At 46.3% G+C, this 27,085-nt stretch overlaps 1 protein-coding gene across 1 annotated transcript; it reads left to right on the top strand.

Annotated features, from left to right (window-relative positions):
* Nucleotides 1–963: 963 nt before the first annotated feature.
* Nucleotides 964–26,774, top strand: KPNB1 (karyopherin subunit beta 1). The gene is made up of 22 exons (XM_069951747.1): nt 964–1,044; nt 1,181–1,239; nt 6,528–6,710; nt 6,960–7,160; nt 8,989–9,141; nt 9,716–9,775; nt 9,858–9,947; nt 10,879–10,989; nt 12,213–12,314; nt 12,515–12,739; nt 13,779–13,970; nt 14,078–14,208; nt 15,351–15,498; nt 15,589–15,660; nt 18,141–18,285; nt 18,501–18,583; nt 20,243–20,350; nt 20,446–20,589; nt 20,696–20,801; nt 22,970–23,084; nt 24,208–24,369; nt 24,462–26,774. Coding segments are annotated over exons 1-22 (2,631 nt in total). The 5' UTR covers nt 964–1,004; the 3' UTR covers nt 24,463–26,774.
* The last annotated feature ends 311 nt before the right edge of the window (nt 26,775–27,085 follow it).

The following is a 27,085-nucleotide window of genomic DNA, read 5'->3' as shown; positions in this document are numbered from 1 at the left end:
GCAGGAAGTGATGCTTTATTTTCAGTCTGACACAGTGCTCTCTGCTGACATCTCTGGCCCAGACAGGAACTGTCGAGAGCAGGAGAGGTTTTCTATGGGGATTCATAGAAAACCGAGACCTGTCTCGGTCAGAGAGCACTGTGTCAGACTGAAAATAAAACACCACTTCCTGCAGGACATACAGCAGCTAATAAGTATGGGAAGACTGGAGTTTTTTTAATAGAAGTAAATTACAAATCTTTATAACTTTCTGATATCAGTTGATTTGAAAGAAAAAGATTTTCGCTGGATAATCCCTTTAAGTCATGTCACATACACCCCAAGATGGAACTTTGGAATCTACAATAAAATTCTATCATGTGGATCATGGGTAGGGAAGCTTGGCTCTCCGGCTGTTGCAAAACTACAACTCCCATCATGCCCGGGCAGCCGAAGGATGGGAGTTGTAGTTTTGCAACAGCCGGAGAGCCAAGCTTCCCTACCCATGATCTGTATAATATGATTGCACTGGATTCCCTCAGTCTCCAGCTGTTGCACATGTCCATGCATGATGGGTATTGTAGTTGTGCAACATCTGGTTTCCCATCCAATTTCCGCACCATGTGAACTCTCCCCTGGATCTAGAAGGATAGAGGACATTAGTTCTGGAGCTTTCCATCCCATTGGCTCGCACTCGGTGCTGCAGCCATCTATAGAGCGCAGTGACAGCTTCCAGCCATGCAGTAACCTGCTGTCACATGGCCCCGTCTGACCCCGCCCACAACTACCAGACTCCGCCCCTCCCGGCCCACAACCCTTAGCGGCAATGACTAGCGCCACGGCGTGCTCTCCGCCAATCAGCGGGCCGTGCGTAGAGTGAGATCCGGCTGATATCAGTGCGCGCTCTCGCTCCACCCCTCTTGCACAGCGCGCCTGAATCCCTCCGCTCCACGCTCCCTCCCTCCCTCCGGCAGACCGCCCGGCACCGCCCGGCACCGCCCGAGCAGTGACCCGGTACCGCCCGCATGGAGCTCATCACTATCCTCGAGAAGACCGTATCTCCCGGTGAGTGAGAGGGGAGCCGGTGTGAGGCCGGGTCGGGGCTGTATCAGGCATAGGTTGGGCTAGCCGGGTGTGACAGCAGCTCGGGCCCGGGTTACCGACTAGGGACTCATTCTATCACGCTCTCTGTCTTCCATAGACCGCAATGAGTTGGAGGCGGCGCAGAAGTTTCTGGAGCAGGCGGCCATCGAGAACCAGGTAAAAAACGCGGAAAAGCCGGGTAGTGTGTATTAGCGCACATGTATAACCGCAGCGTGTAGCCGCTGACCTATAGGGCAGTGTCCCGGGTGGTACCGCGGGGTAGTCGGCTCTTCCCGGTCAGGGGGAGCGGGTGCCGGTTACCGTGTGCTAGGTAAGGGCCGTGCTCGGGCCTCTAACCGCCAATACACGCGCAGCCTAACCTGCCCGCCACAACCGTCAGCCAATAGGATTACTGCAGGAGATGGAGCCGGGTGGCGGCTGTCCAATAGGAAGGCGAGGCTGAGGGAGCGGCGCAGGGGGCGGTGGCGCAGCATGTTAGGTTGAGGAGCGGCCTAGTTCTCAGGATACGAGAGCCCATGTGGGGCGGTAGCGGCGTGTAACCGCGAGGTGTGAACGATACCGGCGCGTTATTACTGCTACTGTCACACTGTGCTCTCCAGCTCCTCATGTATGGCCAGTCATAGTCATCACATTAATATCACTGTCCCGGCTGCTGTATAGTCCTCGGGTCCCTTAAAGGGCTACTCCTATGTGCTGCTTGTTGAGGTATCTAGAACAGCCTTACATTCCTGTAAAATCACAACTGACAGCTGGCATGCTGGGAGTTGTAGTCTTGTAACAGCTGCAGACCCGCATATTAGGGATGATTGCCATAGAACACTGCACAGCGGTCAGGGCATGCTGGGAGTTGTAGTTTTTCAGTAGCTGATCACTGGTATACATGGTTTACATTGCTCTGAGGGGCCACACTACTGATCTGCTTCCCCACACAGCTCTATACTAGGTTATTGGTGCTGGAGGTGACACGCTGGCTTGCTGATGACAACACTTCCTGCTCCATCATGGTTATCATAGGGGCTTTAGCTTGTTTCGGATCACCATCTGCATGGCTGTCTGTATCTGCTGTGGGTTCCAGTGGTGTCCCCTGGATTGTCAGAGCAGAACCAGGAAGGGTTGTCAGGTGTCAGCTCTGCCATACTCATGGGTGGAAGTATTCTATGTATGAAGATGGGGAGACATACCTATAATGTGCAGGTTAACCCCATGGATAGGGAACCTTGGACCCTCCAGCTGTTGTATTACTACAATTCCCATCATTCCCGGACAGCCAAAGCGAAGCTTCAACATCTGTCTAATCAGGAGACAGCGGGGGAAGCGAACGCCGATCAACTATAATCTAAAGTCGTATTGGAGCAGGGAGCAGCGGCGTCATCGGGGACCATGAGAGGAGCTCATCTCCTGACGCTGACAGCGAAAGGCTCTGAAGGGGTTAATGGAGGGTGGCCAGTCATTATACGGGAGGACTCACTATCTGGTCCTCACCCTCTAGGAAGTGATAGGACTTCCTGCCAGACTCTGGGTATTGTAGGAATTTTTCCCCGGGGGGTCCTAAGGGTCCTATTCCACAGGCAGACCAGGGTCCGATCAATGATGTAAATGAACGCCGATCTGCTATTACAAGGCCCAATAATCGTTTAGCGAGGGCTGTAGGGGCATCGTTACTGATATCCTTGCAGCCCTTGTTAAACACCATACATTACCTACACATGTTGCAGGGCTTCTCCTGCGCTCCTCTTTCTCCCGGTCCCGCGTGCAGCAGCACCTTTGGTGCGGCCTGTCTGAGCTGACAGACCGCTTAGCCAATCACTGGCCGTGGCGGCCCTGGCCAGTGATTGGCTGAGCGGTCTGTCAGACAGGCCGCACTGAAGCTGGTGCGGGAACGGGAGAAAGAGGAGCGCAGGAGAAGTCCTGCAACGTGTAGGTAATGTATGGTGCTGCTGAAATCGTCGGTCGCCAGCAGCACACCGCTATTCCACGCAGCGATGTGTGGTGGGTGCCCGATTTTAGGTTTGACCCTAAATAAATGATCAGCCAATGACTCGATCATCAGTTGATCGTTGTCTCTATTTGTCGGAGCAATTATTGACCGAGTCGGGCCAATTATCGCTCCATGGAGTAGGCCCTTTAGGCATGTAAAGGATCTGGAGCAGTGGTGAGGTAGGGATGGTGGATGATATTAAATTGTAGCATTACTTTATTGATGACCTGCCATTACCATTTCAGCGCTCACTGGGGTTCTGCTGATCTCTTTATTGGCTCTACACACAGGAAATGGTTGGAGAGGCCGACTCAGCCAATCACAGGGCTAGTTGCAGTAATTTCCCAATACTACTGCCGCCACGTTCTGGTGACTGGTTACGCTATCCTTTAGGAGGTTATGGACTCTTCTGATGTAGCAGGATGACTAATGTTGAATTTATCCTTCAAGCTGGCCAGCTCCATATAATACATACATCTCTAGGGACCAAATGTACAGTAGATTTCCTTTTTTTTTTTGTGATTAGTTCTTAAGGGGTATTGTAGGTTATGCACTGGATAGGATGCTAGTGACAGATCATTGGGGTTCTAGCCGCTGACACCCCCTGCATTCTTCAGACCCCTGCAATGTACATTGTCTATAGAGCTGCCCAAGGTATTGTAGTATAGTAACATACCTTATAGTAACTTACCAGCAGCTCTGTAGACAATGAATGGAGGGTGCTTACTGCTCCTTAACAATGATTCAGGTTTGTATTCTGGAGATCCCAGGAAGTCACAGGAGTTGCCCCCCCCCCACCAAATCCCAGTCTGACACCTACCCCCTATCCTGTGGATGTTTATTTTATCTTAAAATATCCCTTTAAGGAAGTTAAAGCAGCAGTTTTCCTTTACGCCTGTCACCTGTGAATTCACCAGCAGTTGTCACGTGAGTGTTAACATCTGTGACTACAGTAACACCTACAGATGTGTCAGGTAAGGCATACCCTTAGACCAGGGGTAGGGAACCTTGGCTTTCCAGTTGCAAAACTACTGCTCCCAACATGCCTGGGCATCCAAAGCATGAGGGGAGTTGTAGTTTTGCAACAGTTGGAGAGCCAAGCTTTTCTTCCTTTAGGCATTCAGCACTTAATGGACAGACTTGGTACAGAGCTTGTATTGTGAAGTCTGTATTACCTCTGTGACAACCTCGGCTATTGACCAGTCCCAGAGCTCTGCACCTTTGCAGAATGCTTTTATTTAGAGCTCTGTTACTGTCGAGGCCATCGTTTTAGCATGTGCCAGCCATGACAACTGCGCAGCCCTTTGCAGACGGCACAGGAAATATTACACATGCCAGCAGTTGTAGTGATTCTTGTGTTGCTTGCCAGGTGGCTTCTGCCCCACATAGATCTTAGCTGCTTCCTTGTAAAGGATGGTGATTGATCTCCTGAGCGGCCATCCTTGGAGCAGAACAGTGGAGAAAAACCCAGACAGCCCAGGATGGTCCCATTGACTTCAGTGGGGACTACCCAAAGTGGGGACTGGTTTCCGTTATGGTTAACGTTTTAGCGGCCAAATGAGTGCGGCATGCTGGGGTATTTTTCATTAGACCTATCATAGGTGCCCAATAGGGTCTCCAATGCAGATGGCAACCCAGCATATGGCTTACATTGACCCCCTCATTGTAAGAAATATATACCATGTGGTATACTCTGTGCCTTCCCATGCAGATGGGCACTACAAAATCTGCTGCACTCATGTAGCTGAAGAAAAGTATGCTGGTATATTAGAGGGGGGGAAAGGAGACCCATAGAGGTGCTTATCCCAGCATATATGCTAAATGTGGGACTCAAATGCAATCTGGGCTAAAAATCCAGTGTTATATATTAAAGTATATTAATCTTCAGTAGTATAGCGCATACTACCTCACTGCTTACCGGCCCAGAATGTTATGGCTTGCTGCAGCGGATTATGACCTGTAGTATAACAGCTAGGTCGCACATGCTCAGTTAAAGAGGTATTCCAGGCGGGGGTAATTTTCAGTGTACGGCCGGGGAGGGGGTGGATAAAGGCCGCCGGTCACCTACCTTCCCGGTTCCAGCGCCGGTTCCCGGATCGTGCCGCCCTGTTCTCCCGTCCGGCTGCCACTTTCTGGTATGAGCTGCGGCTTGAGACGTGACTTCTTAAGGCCGCTCAGCCTTGAGGGACCTGACACTGGCACCGGGGAGGTAAGTGACTGCCAGCTTCTATATTCACCCTCCCCGAATGTACACTAAAAATGACCCCAGCCCAGAGTACCACTTTAAAGTAGTTATGGGAGGGTAAGTTATTAGTCTATGAAACAGCAAAGGATGGAAGCTAGAAACTAATGGGAGAACAGCATGGACTGCACAATATAGGAGAATAGTCAGCAGTGTATGATGGGAGTTGTAGTCTCCTACTCACATGGACGCTGCTGGGATCAGAAAGAGTGATGAGATACAAGGGCGGCATAGGTTTGGGTTGTGGGGCCAGTGTTGTAACCCTCCCTGCAGCTTCCTTTCTGGTCTGTTATGTGAATGCTGGAATATCCCTTTAAATGTTAAGTTGAGCAGCAAATAGCAAGTGATAAGCAGATACAGAACGCTTACATCATATAAAGAAATCCAGAGCAGATTTGTTTGCTTTGAATTGGGTCATGTGTCCGTATCCAAACAAATAAAGGATGGGCCTTGAACCTGATATATAGCTCTGCCCATACCAATTACAGTATCACCCTTACTACAGCCTTAGGGCAGCATCCATCTTCTCCAGCCACTGGGAGTCGAATGCTGAGCGTTCTGAGCAGAACTTCTGTAGTCGTGCACCTCTCTGCCCTGGGTCCATAGATTTGTGTTGTCACACAGGTCAGCGCCGTTTTATTGCACCTGTTTTCCAGTGGGGGTGACCTCTGCCAGCACTGGCCTACACTGTACACCCTGCCCGTAATATCACCCACATAGAAGTATAATTGATTTCCTGCTGACGTAAAGTAGTGTAAATAGGTGTCGCAACTCACTATCAAGTAGCTGTTTGACCACAATAATAAAGAAATTGCTTGGCATGCAAGGTGTATTCCTGTAAGAATCAGGAGCTGGGGTGCTAGCGGTATACGAGGTGAGCAGCCTGGACCACCCCCATATCCTAATTCCTGTCTTGGTGTCTCTTACAAGAGACGGGCCTGTGTTCTCTGTATAGTCTATAGGTAGCTGCTGTGTAAGTAAGCAGCATCTTCATTCCCGATGGTCCATTCTAGTCCTGCTTGTTGTGCACTTCCTTAAAGTGGTGATCTGTGCACGCAATGTAATAGGACCTTTGTGTATCAATAGTATAAGCGGCTGTCATGTGACTTAAGTATTCGTAAAGAACTGGATAGTGCAGGTCAGTGTATTGTGTGGGGATTGGATGTGTATATTGCGTATGATTTGCCTAGCATTAGAGACTGACAACTCTTTTCTCATTCACAGGCCACCTTCTTGTTGGAGCTCTCCAAAGTCCTTGCAAATCCTGGAAACAGTCAGGTGGCTAGAGTTGCATCTGGATTGCAGATTAAAAACTCATTGACCTCAAAAGACTCAGATGTGAAGGCCCAGTACCAACAGCGCTGGCTGGCAATTGACGCTAACATCCGTAGGGAAATAAAAGCTTTGGTAAGTTCTGATCCGTGTCTTGTTTGGTTTAGGGGGCATCCATGCGTTCCATAATTAATGGTCCACGCACCACTATGTAGTAAGAACAGAATTATGGGCAGCATTTGCTATGATGCCGGGAGCCTGAAACTGTTCCAACTCTTCGTGCTACTGTACTGACGTGGTGTCAGTACAGTATTGCGAAGATTTAAACAGTTTTGGAGCCTCCTTAGGCTAAAAAAATAATCTATTTCTTGAATCTCTCCTCAGGTGCTGAGAACACTAGGTACAGAGAGCTACAGGCCTAGTTCAGCATCACAGTGCGTGGCAGGGATAGCATGTGCGGAAATACCAGTCAACCAATGGCCTCAGCTAATTCCACAGCTTGTTGCCAATGTAACGGACCCAAACAGCACAGAACACATGAAAGAATCTACGCTGGAAGCCATTGGCTACATCTGCCAGGATATCGTAAGTTATCCCTGTGTCATTGGAAAGCATGTGTATATAATCTGTATGGACAAGAAAAAGCTATGTGAGCACACTGACTTGCCTGCCATTTGTTATGGTTCAGAATGTACAGACAGCTGTTGAGCACGCTCACTACAGTTAACAGAGCACTTGTCTCTTTTGTCTAGCTTTCTATTCTGGCCCCTTAACTCTGTAGTGTGGACAGCACCCCGCCAATCTGTGACTGAGCCATTCACAGAATAGCTCATCAAAGTCTGTTTTATCTGCGAAAGCCTCCTTAAAGGGGTTATCCAGGATTAGAAAAACACAGATTTCTTCCAGAGACAGCACCATTCTTATCTCCAGTCTAGGAGTGGTTTGCAGTTAAACTCTATTAACTTCAATGGAAGTAAGTTGCAAAACCTAAACCCAAACTAGAGACAAGATTCGTGCTGTCTCTGGAAGAAAGTAGCCATGTTTTTCTAACGCTGGATAACACCTTTAAAGAAAAGTGTCTGAGCCACACACAATCTTCGTTGTCACCATCATTGTCTCAATGCCAGCTTTGATCTCTCCCTGGTTGAGTATAGGAAGCGGATCTATCAAGGCAGTCAGAAGGACCCCAATGACTCGTGCTTCAGGCAGCACAAAAGCAATGATTGTTTCCTTTGGCCATTTGATGTGCTAATCATACACGAATTGCCTTATCTTTACAGTGTAAAGCCCTGTTCACGCTACAGAATCAGCACCAAGATTCCGGGCAGAACTCCTCCGTGCATACTTGGCACCGACTCCTGCCTTCTATCAGATACAATGGGACAGCGCGTGCGCCTCCGCTCAAAGAATTGACATGTCAGTTGTTTGAGCGGAGAGCTGAGGCGCGCACACTCTTCCATTGTAACTAATAGAAGACAGGAGTCCGCGTGGAGAGGTTCTGCCCAGAATCTCTGTGCCGATTCCATAGTGTGAACGGGCCTTAGGGTCCTATTAAACGCACCAATGACAGCCCTATCAATGTAAACGAGCGCTGATCTGGTAGATCTGTGCTCGTTTACTGAGCCTATTAGGGTCCATTTAAACAGAAAGATCATCTGCAAAAGATTTAAAGCCAAAGACAAAAATGGATTTGAAAAGAGGAAAAATCTCAGGCTTTCCTTTTATGACCTGATCTCTGTTTATAGTCTGTTCCTGGCTTTGGCTTCAAATCTTTGGCAGATCTGTCAGATAATCTTTGTGTAAATGGACCCTTACATGGCTCAATTATCGTTTAGGAAGGGCTGTGTGTGTGTAATATATTATATGTATATATGCAATGTCCATGCAGCCCTTGCCCTAACTGTTCATACATCGCCTCTCCACGCTCCCGTTTTTCTGTCCTCTGTTCTCTTCACGGCATTGCACGATGCAGCTTCTCTGAGCTGGCAGGCCGCTTGACCAATCACTGGCTGTGGCGGTCCCGGCCAGTGATTGGCTGAGCAGTCTGTCAGCTCAGAGAAGCTGCAGCTTGCGGTGCCAGGCAGCTGTGCATCGCTATTACACGTAGCAATACACGCCCGAGTCTAGGTCTAGACCTACAGAAACGATCAGCCAATCATTTAATCGACTTATCGTTGTCTCTATCGCCCTAATTCATCAGATTATTGCTTTGTGTGATAGGGCCCTAAGGCTAGATTTACACACAATGTTACAAAACTACTTTTCGGTATTGCAAACAACATTCCTTATACTGTAAAATGTCACCTGTAGCACATTAAGGCAGCTGACATATGGTGATTCTGTGCAAAACCAGCCTTGCGTATTGACACTTGTGCTGACAGGCATGACGAACTTCATTCTCCTTTGTCTTTAGGACCCTGAACAACTGCAACACAAATCCAATGAAATTCTGACGGCCATCATCCAGGGCATGAGGAAAGAGGAGCCAAGCAACAATGTCAAACTAGCAGCCACAAATGCCCTGCTCAACTCCCTGGAGTTCACCAAATCTAACTTTGATAAAGAGGTTAGTTGGTGGATTTATATACTACCTATGATGTCAGTGCATGCCCTTACCCGTTGTCGGCTGGCCTATACCCAGCTGAAGAAGCACGTCATGAAAGCACCATAGAGAATGTGTGGAATTGCTGAACTAGCAGCATCCGGTCCCTGTGCTTGAAGCGGCTATTGTTAGAGCAGAGCTTGTCTGATGGATGACTTTGCTGACATAGGATGTGACTTCAGTAGTTGGTGAGAGACACAGAAGCCATGCCGCACGTTTTCTGAGGGGAGATGTGTTCTGAATCATTGTCAAAACAGTTGGACATATTCAGAGCGTTAGACTTGTAATATGTAGACAGGATGATAGATAAAACTAAGGCTGCATTCACACGATCCATGCTCTCTGTGAATCAGGGAGGGCACAGATGTGGAATGTCTGTTCTGAAGCGTTTACCCGCACGGCATAATGTATCTCTATCATGCTGTTAGCGAGGGAACTGTGAGTGCAGATCGTGTGAATGTGGCCTAACACCCCCCCCCCCCCCGCCCCCTCTCTCCTTCCACTCACAATCTAACATCTTTCCTTTTCTCCTCTTTAGTCTGAAAGGCATTATATCATGCAGGTGGTCTGTGAAGCAACACAGTGTCCTGATACAAGGGTAAGTTACTTAAATCCACTGGGTGCTTTGTTTCATGTGACATCACTGTAGTTTCACCAAGTGTTCTCCTCCATTTATTTAGGTGCGAGTAGCTGCTCTGCAGAACCTGGTGAAGATTATGTCCCTCTACTACCAGTATATGGAGACCTACATGGGACCTGCACTGTTTGCTGTGAGTTTTGTCACATCATTGATCAGCTTTTAAGAAAAACAAAACACACACACATCCATTGGGTACTACCTGTCGGCTACTTCCTTTGGTTGGTTTTCTTCCTGCTGTGAAGCCCATCTAAGTGACGGTGTCTGCTGATGCAGTAAAAAAGAGTAAGGGGGGTAACAGCATCACTTTTTTTGTAAAGTGAGTTATCTGTGCACCAGTGTCCCAAAGTCTTTTCTCACTGACTCTTTGCTAGTGTTTTACTACTTGGTGCCTGACCTTAAATTTTTTTTTTTTTCCCAGCCCAAGTGTAGAGCTTGCATTTATTAACATATAAGGGGTTATACAAGGCCTAGAGGCCTATTCAGGGTCTTGGTCAGCGCTGCACACCTCTCACCATTAGGTGAGAGGTCAACAGGTTCTTCAACAGATACTGTAGCAGAGTAGTAAGGCCACGGCACTCTTTAGTGATGCAAAATGTGAAAATTTATTTGACAATGTATAAGTACACATATACTCCGACCGATATAGAATTGAGAAGAAACAATGAGACCATGTAATGTGGCGACGTTTCGGTCCTGCCAGGACTTCTTAGCCTGTGTGGTCTCTGTATGGAGTATGGAATAAGAGTCCGGTGGAGTGAGACCACACAGGCTGAGAAATGTCGCCACGTTACATGGTCTCATTGTTCCTTTTCACCGCTATATCAGTCGGCGCATTTGTGTACAGTCAATAAATTTTCACATTTTACATGACTAAAGTGCCGTGGCACTACCACTCTGCTAAAGGCTTTTTCAGGGCACAGGGTTAACTAAATGATCTTACCACTGGGACCTCTGTTCATGAGGGTCCCTTGTCTGCTAGTTAAAGAAGTGGTGGCAATGTATGTGTTTTCTGCTACCCCAAATGTGACTCCTATAAGACATTTTTTATTTATTTTTCGCAGATCACTGTGGAAGCAATGAAGAATGAAATAGATGAAGTAGCTCTACAGGGAATAGAATTCTGGTCCAATGTCTGTGATGAGGAGATGGACCTGGCAATTGAAGCATCTGAGGTAACAATAGTAATGTTTTAATACTTTACTGGGACCGAGAGAATTGTATTGCATTGTAGAAAAATAAATGACTACAGTAATGGGGGGGGGGGGGGGGGGGGGATGTTTAAGGCTTTGACTACAGAGACTTCCCGTAGTGTTATAGGGTACATATGGGTGGGGATCTTTAAGCATTGTTCCCTTGAGATGAAAGGAAATCTTAACCAACAATAATACAGTTCTGACTACCTTGAATGCATGATGGCTCTGGTAAAATGCCATGATCAACAGTCAGTACCATTCATGTCTTGGCTAAAGAATAGGGAAGCTGCCTATTTATGCAGTTGTCTTCCAAGCTTTGTATGCATTGGCGCTTACACGTGTGCCCAGTTGGTTTGGTCATGCTCCCTTCTATGTCTGAGGATGACAAGTTCATGCACCACACATAAAATGTCGTGTTGATTATGACTTTCTGAAGACTGAGAGACAGAGCATTGACTAAACTCGGCACTGTTTAACAGGGAAGTCCAGCAATCCCATGAAAAATAAAATGCTCAAAGTATATAGGTGCACTCGCCGATCTTCCATTGACACCTTTCCCACTTGTCTACGCTGCTCCTAGCCCCAGATTCAAACTTTAACAAATGATCCCAGTTTAACATCATGGCACCCAGCCGGAAAAATTTATATCCCAACATGCATGGCACCTCAGATCCGACTGCCAGGTACCCCCTCTGTCTTGTAGTATCTGCCCATCACTGGCTTGATCTGCTTTTGCTTTGCACAGTAAACACAGTGCCTATCCTATCAGTTCATAAACATAGATTAAAGATGGATTGAATAGATGAAACAAGTGTCTCCTATACTACTGTGGAGAGGCGGTTTCCCCACCCTTGGCCAAGTGATCACTGTGTGATGTCAGTGGTGGGCGGGGTTACAGCTTGCCTGAAAACAGAAGACTATCATGTGACCTCTGTCTCAGAAGGGAGGGGGAGGACAGAGGACCAAGAAGTGAGGATTTTCAGCAGCTTCAGGGTCAGAATATGCTGCAGACAAACGCACCAATTCATGTAATGGGAGTTCCCCTTTAACTTTCTGTTTTTTGTGTAGTTGTGTTTTTTTTTGTTTTTGTGTTTTTTGCATTCTTTGCATATTTCTTTGTAACGTCTACAGGCTTGCATTGTCTCACTGAGCAAGTGACTTTTCAGTAAACCCATAAAAAGTTACAATGTTGTTTATTTCAGGCTGCTGAACAGGGGAGACCACCAGAACACACCAGCAAGTTCTATGCTAAGGGGGCCTTGCAGTACCTTGTTCCTATCCTGACACAGACACTGACCAAACAGGTGATTATCTTGCCAATGGTTCATTGCACTTATGTTTTGGTCTTATCAGTCAGAACTGTTCAATAGCAGCAGATTGGCTATATCATAAGTGTCCGTTAAATTGTGGGTTTATTTCTCTTAATAAAATGTTGGCCACAGAGTCTAAATGCTGCAAGGGTTTGTATCTTGTCAGTATCCAACCTACTGATCTCTGCTACTAGGATGAGAACGATGATGACGATGACTGGAACCCCTGTAAGGCTGCTGGGGTGTGCCTCATGCTCCTTGCTACCTGCTGTGAAGATGACATTGTCCCCCACGTGCTGCCATTCATCAAAGAACACATTAAGAACCCAGACTGGCGCTACAGGGACGCAGCAGTCATGGCATTTGGAAGTATACTTGAGGGCCCAGAAGCCTGCCAGCTGAAGCCGCTAGTCATCCAGGTTGGTATTTTTTATCTTTTTGTAGCCGTTCTTTTGTCTGAGGATGACAAGTTCATGCACCACACAGAACAGACTGTGTTGATTATGACTCTCTGAAGACATTTGAGCAGCCGCTTGTGACTAACTCTGATCCACCTTAATAGTTGAGCGCTTTATTATGCCACTTAGCTTTGTTTTTTTTTTTTTGTTTGTTTTCATATAAAGTCCAGTAGCACAGGGGTGGAGGGAACATTAAAGTATGTTTACTGGACCTGGTGCCCACACTGCACCGCCTCACCGGGTTCCCGTACCCTGCTGGATGTTTTCTTTTGGTACGTCACGACCAGGTTAAAACCTCGTGAAACGGTGCGGTTTAACCTGCTCAGCCAATCAGTGATTGCAGTGGTGTCCCTCCCTGGTCGCTGGCTGTGCGGGGCATCCGTCAGCCGGGTTGTGACGTAGCAGTAGGGGAGATATGAAGACCATTGATGGGGTACAGGATTAGTGCAACAGGACAGGTAAATATACCTCATGTTCCTCCCCTCTGACAGACTAAAAGGACACCTGTCACCCCCCCGCCCCCCCTCCCCCCCCCGTGCCGGGTTGACAGGCTCCCGACCCCCTGTTAGGTCCCCCTATACTCACGTGATCCCACCGGGTCCCGCTTCCTGAGCTGGTTGGGTCACAGAGATATCAGCTCCCGGCGTGCGCGCTGACATCAGAGTCAGCTGCCAATAGAGAATGAATGGGGAGTTCGATGCTCCGTCATTCTCTATGAGCATCGGACTCGTCTCTCAGCGCGCGCCGGGCTTCGGGCGCTGAAATCTCTGTGACCCTACCGGCTCAGGAAGCAGGACCCGGCGGGATCACGTGAGTATAGGGCGATCTAACTGGGTCGGGAGCCTGTCACCCCGGCACGGGGGGTGACAGGTCCTCTTTAAGTCAATGACATGCTGTTTAAGCTTAAAGGAGGAGTGCCTTTCTAATCTACTCATGAAATTGGTAAATGTGCACTTTATTATGTGGATCTGTTTGTCCTCCCACTTTACGTTTACTCTAGGCAATGCCCACACTCATTGAGCTGATGAAGGATCCCAGTGTGGTTGTCAGGGACACTACCGCTTGGACTGTAGGAAGGATATGTGAGCTTCTGCCAGAGGCAGCCATCAATGATGTCTACCTCGTCCCACTACTGCAGTGCCTCATAGAGGGCCTAGGGGCTGAGCCAAGAGTGGCTACAAATGTCTGCTGGGTAAGTAAATTGCCCCCATTGAACAAAAAGTCCATTGATATCCAGTATATTAGTTTTGTTTCATGGTACTGGCTTATAGTAGAGTACTAAAGCTTGCTTGCTTCTAGGCTTTCTCCAGTTTGGCTGAGGCAGCCTATGAAGCCGCAGATGTGACAGATGACCAGGTGGAACCGGCCTCATATTGTTTGTCTAGTTCCTTTGAGGTGATTGTACAGAAACTGCTAGAAACAACTGACAGGTGAGCATTGCTGTCACGTCTGGAGTTCTGGCGTCCATAGAGATTAAGTGTTTTGTAAGTGAAAACACTGTAGACTATTAGGGGTGGAATTTGTAGCCTCCAATAATTCAGTAAGACCAGTAGCAAAGTTACTGACTAAGCGATTATTCTGTGCATGCTAGAGATGAGTGAACCTCGAGTGCGCACAGGTTCATCTGAACACAAGCGTGTGGCTTTTGGTTACTGAAGAAGTTGGATGCATCCTGGGAAACATGGATAGTCATAGGCTGTATCCATGTTTTCCAGGACTCCCTAGAGCGGCATCCAATGTTGGCCACTGGTAATCAAATGCTGTATGCTTGGGTTTCGGAAAAACCAGAGCATGCACGGGGTTTACTCATATCTATCGCATGCATGAGCAATACTTGGGCTGCATTCACAGGTTCCGTGTTTTGCATGGAACGTGGGCGTGGAATGCATTGAACACACTCCCCCGGTGAAAAGATGCTGGGAGGGAGGGGAACTGTATTCATGTGTGCCACGCTGTAATGACAGTGCCACGCGGCTAATTCATTACAGCACAGTGCATAGGCATACAGTTCCCCTGCTCCCAGCATCGGGAGGGGGGGCTGGTGGGAGTCCATTACAGGCATTCCCCATGTGTGTTACATGCAGAAGACAGAACGTGTGAATGTGGCCTTAGATGGTGATCGCAGCATGCTTTTTCCTTAGGGCATATCCAGGATTAGAAAAAAAATAGTTGATTTCTTTCACCAACCGAACCACTCTTGGCAGTTTGTGGTATTGCAGCTCAACTTCATTAAAGTCAATGGGGGAGAGTTGTAATACCACCATCATCCTGCAAACAGAGGTGGTGCGGTTTTAGATAGAAAGCAGCTGTAGATAACCCCGTAATGTTTGTCAGCCCAGGAATTGAATTTGCAGAATGAGTGGGAAGGAAGACTTCATTAATTACTCTCAGCATTTCATAGTACAAGGCTTTGCTGTGTCTGAGGATGACATGTTCATGCACCACGCAGATGTAACACTGTGTTGATTATGACTCTCTGAAGACCTTAAATGCTTCTCTTAAGCAAAACTGTTGTGGGTTGATTGATACTGGATCTGGCAATTGAGTAGTCTGGTTTACTTTTTCATTTCAGACCTGATGGACACCAGAACAACCTACGGAGCTCTGCCTACGAAGCCCTAATGGAGATAGTAAAGAACAGTGCCAAGGACTGTTATCCGGCTGTGCAAAAAACTACTTTAGTGATAATGGAACGACTGCAGCAAGTGCTTCAGATGGAGGTAGGAGTTGGGAGCAGCTGCTGCGTGAGACGTAATGGTTTGGAGCCAGCTTCATGTTCTTATGCCTTCCACCTCTATTTGTTTCAACAGTCCCACATACAGAGCACATCAGACAGGATACAGTTCAATGATCTGCAGTCCCTACTCTGTGCTACACTCCAGGTAAGTCTTCTCTCATTACACTTGTGTTTGGTTTTGCCCAATGCTTGGGAAAGATCCAATAGTCTCAAGGGGAACTCAAGTCTGAGGATGACGAGTTCATGCACCACACAGATCTTGTTGTGTTGATTATGACTTTCTGAAGATGTCTTGATTGAGGCCCCCTCTATTCTGCCCCCCACATTATAGACACCTGCAGATTCCAGTGGAATTGGCTAAAGCATATGACTTTTGTTGGATTTAAGTACATTAGCTGCTGCTTTTGCATTCACATAACGTGTTGGGGGGGATTGGAGGATAAAATGTTTGGCTAGCTTTAAATAAAGCCTCAACTTGGGGTAACCACTAACATGTAAAAATAAATATCCATATCTTGGTGGGAGCAGTGAAAGTAAGGGTCCATTTACACAGAAAGATTATCTGACAGAATATCTGCCAAAGATTTGAAGCCAAAGCCATAAATGGATTTGAAAAGAGGAAAAATCTCAGGCTTTCCTTTGACCTGTTCCCTATTTATAGTCTGTTTCTGGCTTTGGCTTCAAATCTTTGGCAGATAATCTGTCAGATAATATTTCTGTGTAAATGGACCCTTAAACTCACTGATAAAGTATCTTACTGTCATGTAACAAACTCTTGTCAGACATGTAAGTAATGCTTCAAAGTGTTCCTGTCAATGAGACTTGCTGCCGGATTAGCGGTGAATTCCTCTCTTCATCCAGAATTTTGGGTCTCCATGGATTCGATCATGCATTCAGTCTGTAATGCACACAACCCCCATTGTATCAATCTGGCAGCTACTCTCAACATGAACACTTTAACCCCTTCAGGACCAGGCTAATTTTCGTTTATGCGTTTTCGTTTTTTCCTCCTTGTGCTTAAAAGGCCATAGCACTTGCATTTTTCCACCTAGAAACCCACATGAGCCCTTATTTTTTATGTCACTAATTGTACTTTGCAATGACAGGCTGAATTTTTGCATAAAGTACACTGCGAAACCAGAAAAAAATTCAGTGTGGTGAAATTGAAAAAAAAAAAAAAACATTTCTTTTATTTGGGGGGATTGTGTTTTTACACCATTCGCGCTGGGGTAAAACTGACTTGTTATGCATGCTCCTCAAGTCGTTACGATTACGATATAGAACGTATAACTTTTCTTGTATCTGATGCCCTGGAAAAAAAAATGAAACCATTAACAAATATACGTTCTTTAAAATCGCTCCATTCCCAGGCTTATAACGCTTTTATCCTTTGGTCTATGGGGCTGTATGAGGTGTCATTTTTTGCGCCATGATGTTTACTGTCTATCGGTACCTTGATTGCGCTTATACGACTTTTTGATCGCTTTTATTACATTTTTTCTACATTTGATGCGACCAAAAATGCGCAATTTTGCACTTTAGGATTTTTTGGGCGCTGACACGGTTTATCGTGCGAGATCAGGAATGTGATTAATAGTTTGGGCGATTATGCATGCGGCACCCGGGACCGTGGCGGTTCAGAGCGGGGTCGCTGCGCGAGGACGTACAGTTACGTTGTTGTGCGGGAAAGGGTTAAAGTGGCTGGCCACTTTAGTAAAATGAACAACTTCATGCTTTGGTAGCGTTACATTGTAACTTTGCCCCTGTGGAGTGATCTGTTCATAACATGGAGCAGCGTGTGATCGTGCTCCTTCCTATGCATCCTCTACTGAGCCTGTATATGCCTATGGAGGAAACTGAAGAGAAGGATCATGGTTACAGGCTCTTCCATGACTGACCATCTTATGGAGGGGATTGCAGGACCACATTGCAAGGAGTGGAGGTTCCAGTAAGATCACTGCAGGGCCTAACAGTTATAAGTTATTTATATTTACAATGTTACTGACGCAGGAAGCTGCTAAATTCTACTATTAAAGGGAACCTGTCACCTGGCATTGCGGCGCAGACCGCGCCCGACCCCTTGGTGGAGCCCCGGATACTTACCCTTTGCTGCAAGTCCCGCTCTTGAACCCGGTCCCCTGGCGGAGATATGGGCGCCGGAAGGTGAACGCGCACTATATGCAAATTACCAGAGATGAGTCTGATGCCTTTAGAGAATGACTGGAGCAGCACTTGCAGCAAAGGGTAAGTATCCGGGGCTCCACCGGGAGGTCGGGCGGGCGGGTGACAGGTTCCCTTTAAGTGGCCCACCTTTCTAACCATAGTACCCTGCATGGTAAGGTTCTTTATGTACTTGGTGGACGTGGTTTGTATGGGCTCAATGTCATTCTTTACATGCTGATTGCACATTTTAGTAGAAACGACATAGTAGGTAGAGTTGAAATGTACTAAGTGATATTTTAGTCCAATCCTAATGGCTGAATGTGACCGCTCTTCTTTCTGCACCACCTGTCAACCTTACAGTTGGGGGTAAAGTGTACAGTTTTCCTCTAATATTATGGGGTTATATATGCTGCACTTGGTTGACAACGTTTTGGCTATTTTATAATTTTTTTTATTTTAAAGAACGTACTACGCAAAGTTCAGCCCCAAGACGCCTTGCAGATATCTGATGTGGTAATGGCCTCCCTGCTGCGCATGTTCCAGAGCACAGCAGGCTCGGGGGGTGTACAGGAAGATGCCCTTATGGCTGTCAGCACTTTAGTTGAAGGTGAGTGGCGGAGGAGACTGAACTTGTGTTGATCTAAGGAGAAGCTGTATATCTGGTACTAGACTCTGGATGACAAGTTCATGCACCACACAGAATTTGCTGTGTTGATTATGACTTTCTGAAGTGACACATGCCCTGTATTCTAATCCCATTGTCCCGTATTAACAATGTCATAATACACGTGTCATTTTTTTTTTTTTTTTCCCCCCTTCTAGTACTTGGAGCAGAGTTTTTGAAGTACATGGAGGCATTTAAACCTTTCCTTGGCATTGGACTAAAGAACTATGCAGAGTATCAGGTGAGATGCTCCCTGAATCCACTTCACATATGCGATTTGACTGCCATGCTGCCCATCTGAAGTAGCTGCTTTCCCTCATCATGTAGACCATAGGTTTCTCACAGAGGCCCTCCAGCTGTTACAATACTACAATTCCCATCATGCCTGAACAGCTAAAGCTTTGGCTGTCCAGGCTAGTGATGTCACGATACCAGAATTTTCAGTTCGATACCGATACTAACATTTTTATTTCGATACTCAATACCAGTTCGATACTTACTAAAATATTTTAAAAAAACACAACAATAGAAATATAATACTCCCTAGACAGCGAATATAATAAACCTGAAAAGTTTTCGATACTCTTCAGGCCTGCACTATTACAGAGATACCGATTTATGGAGCTTTTTTTAAGTAAAGGTTTGCGTTTTTTACATAACTGTGTACAGAGTACAGCGATCACTCAGACAACTCCGCTATACACTGCGCACTCGGCTCTGCTATACACTGCGCACTCGGCTCTGCTATACACTGCGCACTCGGCTCTGCTATACACTGCGCACTCGGCTCTGCTATACACTGCGCACTCGGCACCTCACAGCCCCTGCACCTCCCCCACCTGCCAGCCGGCTGGATCCTCCTTCCTCCTCTCTCCCTCTCCGTCCTCCTCTGTCTCCAGCCGCGGAGACCTCCGTGCAGCTCCGGCTCCTCTGCATAAATCATTTCAGCGGGGGTCTGCTACACACAGTAGCCGACCCCTGCTGCATATGGAGCGGGCTTAGGAGGGGTCAGGTGCCGCTGTCAGTGTGACAGCAGCATCTACACAGTTACATAGCCGGCACTAGCGATCGCAAAGTGCCTATTTAAAATGGCCGCCGCCGGGAGCGGAAGGAGAGAGAACAGAGGAGGAGACTGCAGGGGCAGTGAGAGGCACATAGAGAACACGGCCGGCGCTCAGTTGCCTAATAGTGCAGCTTTAACATAAAGTATCGATACCAGGAAATCCCGGTTTGGGGACTGGGCAATATTTGTCAAGAAATTAAAGTGAACCTGCTTTTAAATCTACTCATTCCTGATTGCTTACACTTATTTACATTTACTGAGTTCTGGACTGTGGTAAAGGTTAAAGTATAGCTGACATTAAAATACATTTTGACATGTAAAAAGTTTTCATTGGTCTGTGAGACCTCCACCAATCAGGAGAACGAGCTGGGAGCAACACGCTGCGCTTCCGTGCCATGAATCCTCCATCCAGGCAGCCTTATGGAGCTGCCTGGATAGAGCGCACCGTGACCTGGTGAATGAAATGTTACAGCTCACTTCTCCTGGCTTGGGGACCTTACCTAGACACTTATCACGAATTTAGGAATGGTTTGAGGAACATGACCAAGATCAAGTTAGTGACTGGTTGTTCACTGTAGGATGTGCTAAAATACAAGCCTGTTCCATTGTGGCCACCCCTCACACTTACATTATGTAAAGGATTGATGCTAATATTTTGGTGCCAGTTATCGCAGCACGGCTTTAGAGATCTTGTGACGTCCATGCCTCAATGGGTTGGGCCTGGTCTGGCAGCACAAGGGGGCACGTACACTATATTAGGGGGTGGTTTTAATTTTATGGTGATCAGTGTACAACTTGCTATGTATTGACTGATGGCTTGTTACCTTCCTGATGTAGGTTTGCCTGGCCGCTGTCGGACTTGTCGGGGACCTTTGCCGAGCTCTTCAATCGAATATTTTGCTGTTCTGCGATGAGATAATGCAGCTCTTGTTGGAGAACCTTGGGGTAAAGAAAGCATCTACATTTTAGGCAATGTTGTAAGATACAGAAGACCTCTGTGGTGGCTGGGTAGAGTTCATAAAGCCTTAATCTTCTTCCAGAATGAGAATGTTCACCGCTCAGTAAAACCACAGATCCTTTCTGTGTTTGGGGATATTGCTCTGGCTATTGGCGGCGAGTTCAAGAAATACTTGGAAGTAGTGCTCAATACTCTGCAGCAAGCCTCTCAAGCTCAAGTGGACAAGGTGAGTAGCAGACTGGTTATATATTGCATACGCTACTTCCAGTTTCAAGGTCATCTGTAGTAGTTACACTTTTTTTTTTTTTTTTTTATTGAATCTTTGTTTTTAGACAGACTATGATATGGTGGATTACCTCAATGACCTGCGTGAAGGCTGCCTTGAGGCGTACACTGGCATTATCCAGGGTCTGAAGGGAGACCAAGAAAATGTTCATCGTGAGTAGAATCAGACATGAACACGCTAGGTTTATAGCTTGTCTTTGTGTGATCTATATCCTGTGACCTCCATTCTTAGGAATGTTATCTTATGAATGGAGGTCACATGACAGGATATACATAGCCAGAATATGTTCCCAGTCACGTCATGTTTCCATTGTCCCTGAGGGTGTGTGTGTTGGAGGTACGGCTACAGATGTCAGACCACGCAGTGCGGTACCGGTAATATCCAGGGGAGTTAAAGGGGTTATCCAGCACTACTAAAACATGGCCACTTTCTTCTAGAGACAGCACCACTCTTGTCTCCTTTTCAGGTGTGGTTTGCAATTAAGCTTCATTCACTTCTCTAGAAGAAAGTGGCCATGATTTTTTCTTACAGCCTTAAAATGAGTCAACAGTGCAACCAGGTGGTAGGGAAAGCAAATCGTATGCTGGGGTGTATAGCTAGAGGTATAACCAGTAGGAAGAGGGAGATTGTGATCCCGCTGTATAGAGCTCTGGTGAGGCCACATCTGGAATACTGTCCAGTTCTGGAGACCTCATGTAAACAAGGACATTGATAAAATAGAACAGGTTTAAAGACGGCTACAGAAGTGGTGGAGGGTGTCAGTAACAAAACTTATCAGATTTGAATCTGTATAGTCTGGAGGAAAGGGGGACATGACCAAAACCTTAATGTTATAGGACTAAATAAGGTTCAGGAGGGAACTGATTTTAGTAAAAAAAACTGAACTCAAGAACCAGAGATAACAGAGGTTAGTTGGGGGAAAGATCAGAAGCAATGTGAGAAAATATTACTTTACTGAAAGTAGTAGATGCTTGGAAAAAACTTCCAGCAGATGTGGTTGGTAAATCTACAATAACAGAATGTAAACCTGCCCGGTATATACATAGATCTATCCTAAGATGGTAAGAAGGGAAATACTAAAAGGGCAGACTAGATAGACCCAGTGATCTTTTCCTGCCGACAATCTTCTATGTTTCTATGATTTTGTGATGCTGGATGCACACCATTCAGTTTTATCTAACCTAAAGAGGACCTGTCGGCAGCTTTTTGCTGGCTGAAGTGAATGCGTTGTGTAATAGAGCTTTTTACACTGAATCAGGAGATGTAACAATGGAAGTTTTATCAGAATTCCCCTTTGCACGCAAGTAAATGCCTACCGTTTAGACTGACAGGTTGACCATTGCTGGGCGTTTGCAGGCCAGCGGCACGCCCTGGGGGCTTTATTTGCTACTTTGCCTAAAGCTTACATCTCCGCACTGGAACAACAGATATCTCCTAATTCAGTATAAGAAGCTCTTAATGCAGACTGCTCTTAGGACCCTATTCCACTGGGCGATTTATCTTTCGCATAATCGTTAACTATTAACCATCTCAAACGACCGCTATTGCGAAAGACCTGAAAACGTTCACTCATTTCCATGGAACGATAATCGTTACTTAAGATTGTATTTGCCATTGTTATTTCTTTGCTATTGCGTTCCTGTCTACAGCAAATGACCGAACGACGTCTCATTCAATGCAAACGTTTTGCGAATGAGCAATGAGTATTAAAAAAAAAATAAAAATTATATACAAATTACCAATATATACTTATTACGGGAAATGCTTATAAAGTGTTTTTTTTCCCTGCACTTACTACTACATCAAGGCTTCAGATCCTGGATAACATGGTGATGTCACTTCCTGGATAAAATGGTGATGTCACGACCCGACTCCCAGAGCTGTGCGGGCTGTGGCTGCTGCAGAGGATGATGGCAGGGGGATGCTCAGTGTCCCTCCAGTGCCCTGTGTCCCTCAGTGTCCCCCTGCTATCATTCTCTCCAGCAACCACAGCCCGCACAGCTCTGGGAGTTGGGTCGTGACCTCACCATGTTATCCAGGAAGTGACCTCACCATGCTGCAGGCAGCATTAACATGTTAGACCCCTATACTAGGACATGTGATTTTGTAGCCCAAAGGCTAGAGACTGTTTCTCTTTGTGTACCTGATATACCGTCCGGCACATGGATCAGCAGCGAGTTCCTCTGTTAAACCGGAAGTTTGGGTCCACGCAATAAGATGTAATGCACACAATCCCCATTGTATTCTTGGGTAATCGTACACTATAATGTTTGCAGTGTGGTTTGGACAGTACTTACCACCAGCCATCCCTCTCTTACAGCTGATGTGATGCTGGTGCAGCCACGTGTAGAGTTCATCTTATCGTTCATCGATCATATCGCTGGAGATGAGGATCACACAGACAACGTGGTGGCGTGTGGTGCAGGACTTATTGGGTGAGTCTTGACTGTGTATTCAAATACCTGGAAGTTTATATAGCGTAATGTCATCAAGTGCCCCAAAACAGGTGAATATGTAGTTGACAAAAGAACTTAAAGGGAACCTGTCACCCCCTGTGCCGTGGTGACAGGCTCCCGACCCCCTGTTAGAGCCCCCTATACTCACCTAATCCCGCCGGGTCCCGCTTCTGGAGGTGGTCGGGTGATGAAGATCTCAGCCGCTGCAGCCCGGCGCGCGCGCGCTGAGAGATGAGTCCAACACCCATAGAGAATGACAGGAGAGTCCAGCGCTCCGTCATTCTCTGAGTGTTGGACTCATCTCTCAGCGCGCACCGGGCTGCAGCGGCTGAGATCTTCATCACCCGACCACCTCCTGAAGCGGAATTAGGTAAGTATAGGGGGCTCTAACGGGGGGTCGGGAGCCTGTCACTCCGGCATGGGGGGTGACAGGTTCCCTTTAAAGGGGTAGTCCACCAAAAAAAATTTTTCTTTCAAATCAACTGCTACCATGAAGTGCCAGAGATTTGTAATTTACTTCTATTAAAAAATCTCAAGCCTTCCAGTACTTATCAGCTGCTGTATGCCCAACAGGAAGTTGTATTATTTCCAGTCTGGAGAGCAGGAGAGGTTTTCTATGTTGATTTGCTCCTGCTTTGGACAGTTCCTGACATGGACAGAGGAGGCAACAGAGAGCACTGGGTCAGACAGGAAAGAAAACACCACTTCCTGCTGGACACACAGCAGCTGATAAGTACTGGAAGACTTACGTTTTTTTTAATAGAAGTGAATTACAAATCTCTGGCACTTTATGGAACCAGTTGATTTGAAAGAAATTTTTTTTGGGTGGACTACCCCTTTAAGGTGTTTATCAACCAAAACCAGGAGTGGGTTAAAAACATTAACTTTGCACATCTTTCCATTATTTTTCTTGCCTAAATATCTTTTACTAAAATACTGTGTGAACATAGCCCAAAGTTGCTATTCAACTAGCACTCGATCTGGCCTTTCTACATACTTTCAGTGGTGCTTAGCATCTGGTCCATTAGAATGGGGGGAATATTTTGCCGATGCTGCCCGTTTTTGAAAGGGCACTTACTATGAGGTGCCATTATTCCTACAGAGATCTGTGCACGGCATTCGGGAAAGATGTTGTCAAATTGGTGGAGACTCGGCCGATGATCCATGAGCTGCTGACAGAGGGCAGGCGATCAAAGACGAACAGGACAAAAACCCTCGCCACCTGGGCCACCAAGGAGCTGAGGAAGCTAAAAAACCAAGCTTGGTACGTAGCCTCGAGACGTTCCTTCAATACTTGAGACCAGGCTCTTTTTATATTTTACATTCTTCTTACCGTGACCTCTTTTCTATCTTCAGACCACCGCAGCTGGGTGAAGCTGATAACCCACTGGAAAAATCTCCAAACTTTTCGAAAACAAAAAAAAAATTATATCCCGGAAGCGAGACGTATGAGCGGGGTACTGAATGTTTGAGAGTGAGAGAGAGTGATTGAGTGAGGCTTCAAACATACCACATGGATAACGCGACCACAGCGGTGCTGTGAGAGGAGCAGACTTCCTGGGAGAGAGGGGTGAGAGCTGTAACATCCGCCCACCAGCTGAGGAGCAAAGGCTTGTCGGCCTTCACTATTAGGTGTCTGCTTTCACTGCCTTGTGGCCAGGGCAGAGCAGGAGTGACTGGAGTAACTTTTTTTTTTTCCCCTCCTTTTTTTTTTTTTTTTTTTCCTTTTCTAAGTCCGTTGTTACATCTGGCTATTTTTTTTTCCTCACCAACCCCCCCTGTATACACGCAGCCCAAAGTCTTCACAGCTGCACGTACCACCTTCAAGCAGGGGGGAATCTGTACGGAAATATTCTCAAGAGCAAGTGTGTGTGAGTGCGGAGGTATAGCAGTCTACAGTCTGAACTTCATTTACTGTTTCTTCTTCTTTTTTTGGAGGAGGTGGTGTTAATGTTGAATATGCTTCTGGATTGACCTGAAGGAGTAACACCGTTGTTACCAGTTGCACAACACAAGCATTCTAGATTACAAAAAAAATAATAATTCTGTTTCTCTAGGTTGTTTTAATATATAATTTTTTTTAACTGTTTCCTTTCCAGAGGTGTTGTCTGCCCAGCGGGTGCCCCTGGCAGGGAAGTAGTTAAGGGAAACACTGGCTTGGTTATTCTCTAGTCCTGTAGTAAGCAGGCGGCGTCCTGTGCCGTTGAACTTGCTTTTGTCAATCTGTGAATGGATTAAGGGGGGAGCAGGGACATGTAAGATATTGTAGGAAAACAGCTTAACGGAGAAAGTGCCCCCACCCTTTCATATTGGAAAAAAAAACACAACTAAAGGTTGCGAGGCTTTTGAGGGACGTATCCCCCCCCCTCTTCCCCCCCCTACAGCATCGTCATTTGTGAAGAAAAGAGAGCCCTCAAATGTGCCAAAGAATCAAATCCTTAAATGTTCCGAATGTGAAATGACCTTTTCCTGCAGCCAGGGGGTGCTGTGGTGCGTCAGTTTTACACATTGCATTCTCCCTCTGCTTGCTTTTTCTACCCGCGTAGCAGTGAAATGGTTTAATCGACACAATTTAACAAGGCTATTGCTTGTACGGCAGACTCGGCCATTTTGTGGGTTGAAGCTACGTTCGCGAGAATGGATTAATTTAACCATTTCATAGAGGACCTCCAATATGGGGAAGGGGGGGTCCCCTTTTTCTTTCTTTCCCTCCCCATTGAAATCAACCACATTCTCCTGAATTTTTCAGCTCACACAATCGCTGCCTCCTTAGTGTATAGGCGATGGGTACTTCTAAGAACTAAAGTGACGCTATGCTATAGAGCGTGCAATGCTAACTTTTATTTCAGAGTCTAATGTGATATTCAATTTCCTGCACTTAAAACAGAAAAAAAAGAAAACATTGAAAAAATAGTTCAAAGAAAAATAAGCAAAAAAAAAAAGAAAAAAACTAAGTATATTATAGATACGGACTGGATGTACGTTGGACCATGGCACTTGTACAAGGTTCTATTTTTTCACTGCAGTTAAATATTAATAAAATGGTGTCAAACATCCCCTGCCCTCCAGCTTGTGGTTTGTTTTTTGTGTAATTTGGGCTGAGCACTTTTTACCCCCCCCCCCCTTCCTTCTAAGCCCATGTATAATGCAGCGATCACCAATTTCCACCATACATTTTTTTACTTGAGTCTCTATGGGACATGGCGTTTTTGCTTTTCTAGTTCTCATCACCTGCACCAACATAGAAGCTCTTCAGTGCATACATTGGTAGCATTTGTGTTACACAGATGGTTCCTTTTCCCGAAGATGGAAGCATATTGGTGTTTAAGGCCTTTGGAGAGATCCCCAACCTTGAAGATCTTGCTGTGCTTGTGTCCTATGCAATGCATTTCTCAAGGAAAACTACAGCACAGGACTGTGGCGTGCTGGTGTGGACATGGGTACACCCTTGGATAATACTAGTCTGATGGCAATAAATGTTTATCTGCGGCGGTGTACTGTACAAAGGGCAGACTTGGCTGCAGTTTAACTTTTTTTTTTTCCCCCTCTTCCCAGAGGGATGTGAAGAGATTGCAAGACTATCTGAGGTTTCCGTCATGAACCCTTCCTAGGCTGTGCCATTTGTAGATTGCAAGGAGAATAAACAATGACACAGTGGCAGAAATGAAACTTGTGTGTGTCTGTCTCTGGGAATGGCCGTTGCTGTTGTGATGTGTCCGTTTATATGGAAAGACAATGGTTGTGAAGTCTCAAGGGTTATCTTTTGACAGGTGGCCGTGACTGATCACTCTACCTTTTCATGTTGATGGTATTTTGAACATATCAAACATCTAACGGTAATGTAATGTTAAATGCATTTGGTTTAAAGGGAATCTGACAGCACAGATCTGTGCTGCAGGTTTCCCATTGCCGATTAGAGGAGTAGTGTGTACTTACCATCTGTGCAGCTTTGTGATCTGACCTCTTCACACTGTCTACAC

The sequence above is a fragment of the Dendropsophus ebraccatus genome, chromosome 14, assembly GCF_027789765.1.
Source record: "Dendropsophus ebraccatus isolate aDenEbr1 chromosome 14, aDenEbr1.pat, whole genome shotgun sequence".
In the NCBI taxonomy this organism is placed as follows: domain Eukaryota; kingdom Metazoa; phylum Chordata; class Amphibia; order Anura; family Hylidae; genus Dendropsophus; species Dendropsophus ebraccatus.
This window is presented reverse-complemented; position numbering and strand designations above follow the sequence as displayed.

Bases quoted from the DNA above. Each gene is read 5' to 3' on its own strand.
- KPNB1 (XM_069951747.1), top strand. From the start codon at position 1,005: ATGGAGCTCATCACTATCCTCGAGAAGACCGTATCTCCCG. The intron at 12,740-13,778 runs GTTGGTATTTTT...CGTTTACTCTAG, and splicing joins TGAAGCCGCTAGTCATCCAG to GCAATGCCCACACTCATTGA. The intron at 20,351-20,445 runs GTAAAGAAAGCA...ATCTTCTTCCAG, and splicing joins TCTTGTTGGAGAACCTTGGG to AATGAGAATGTTCACCGCTC.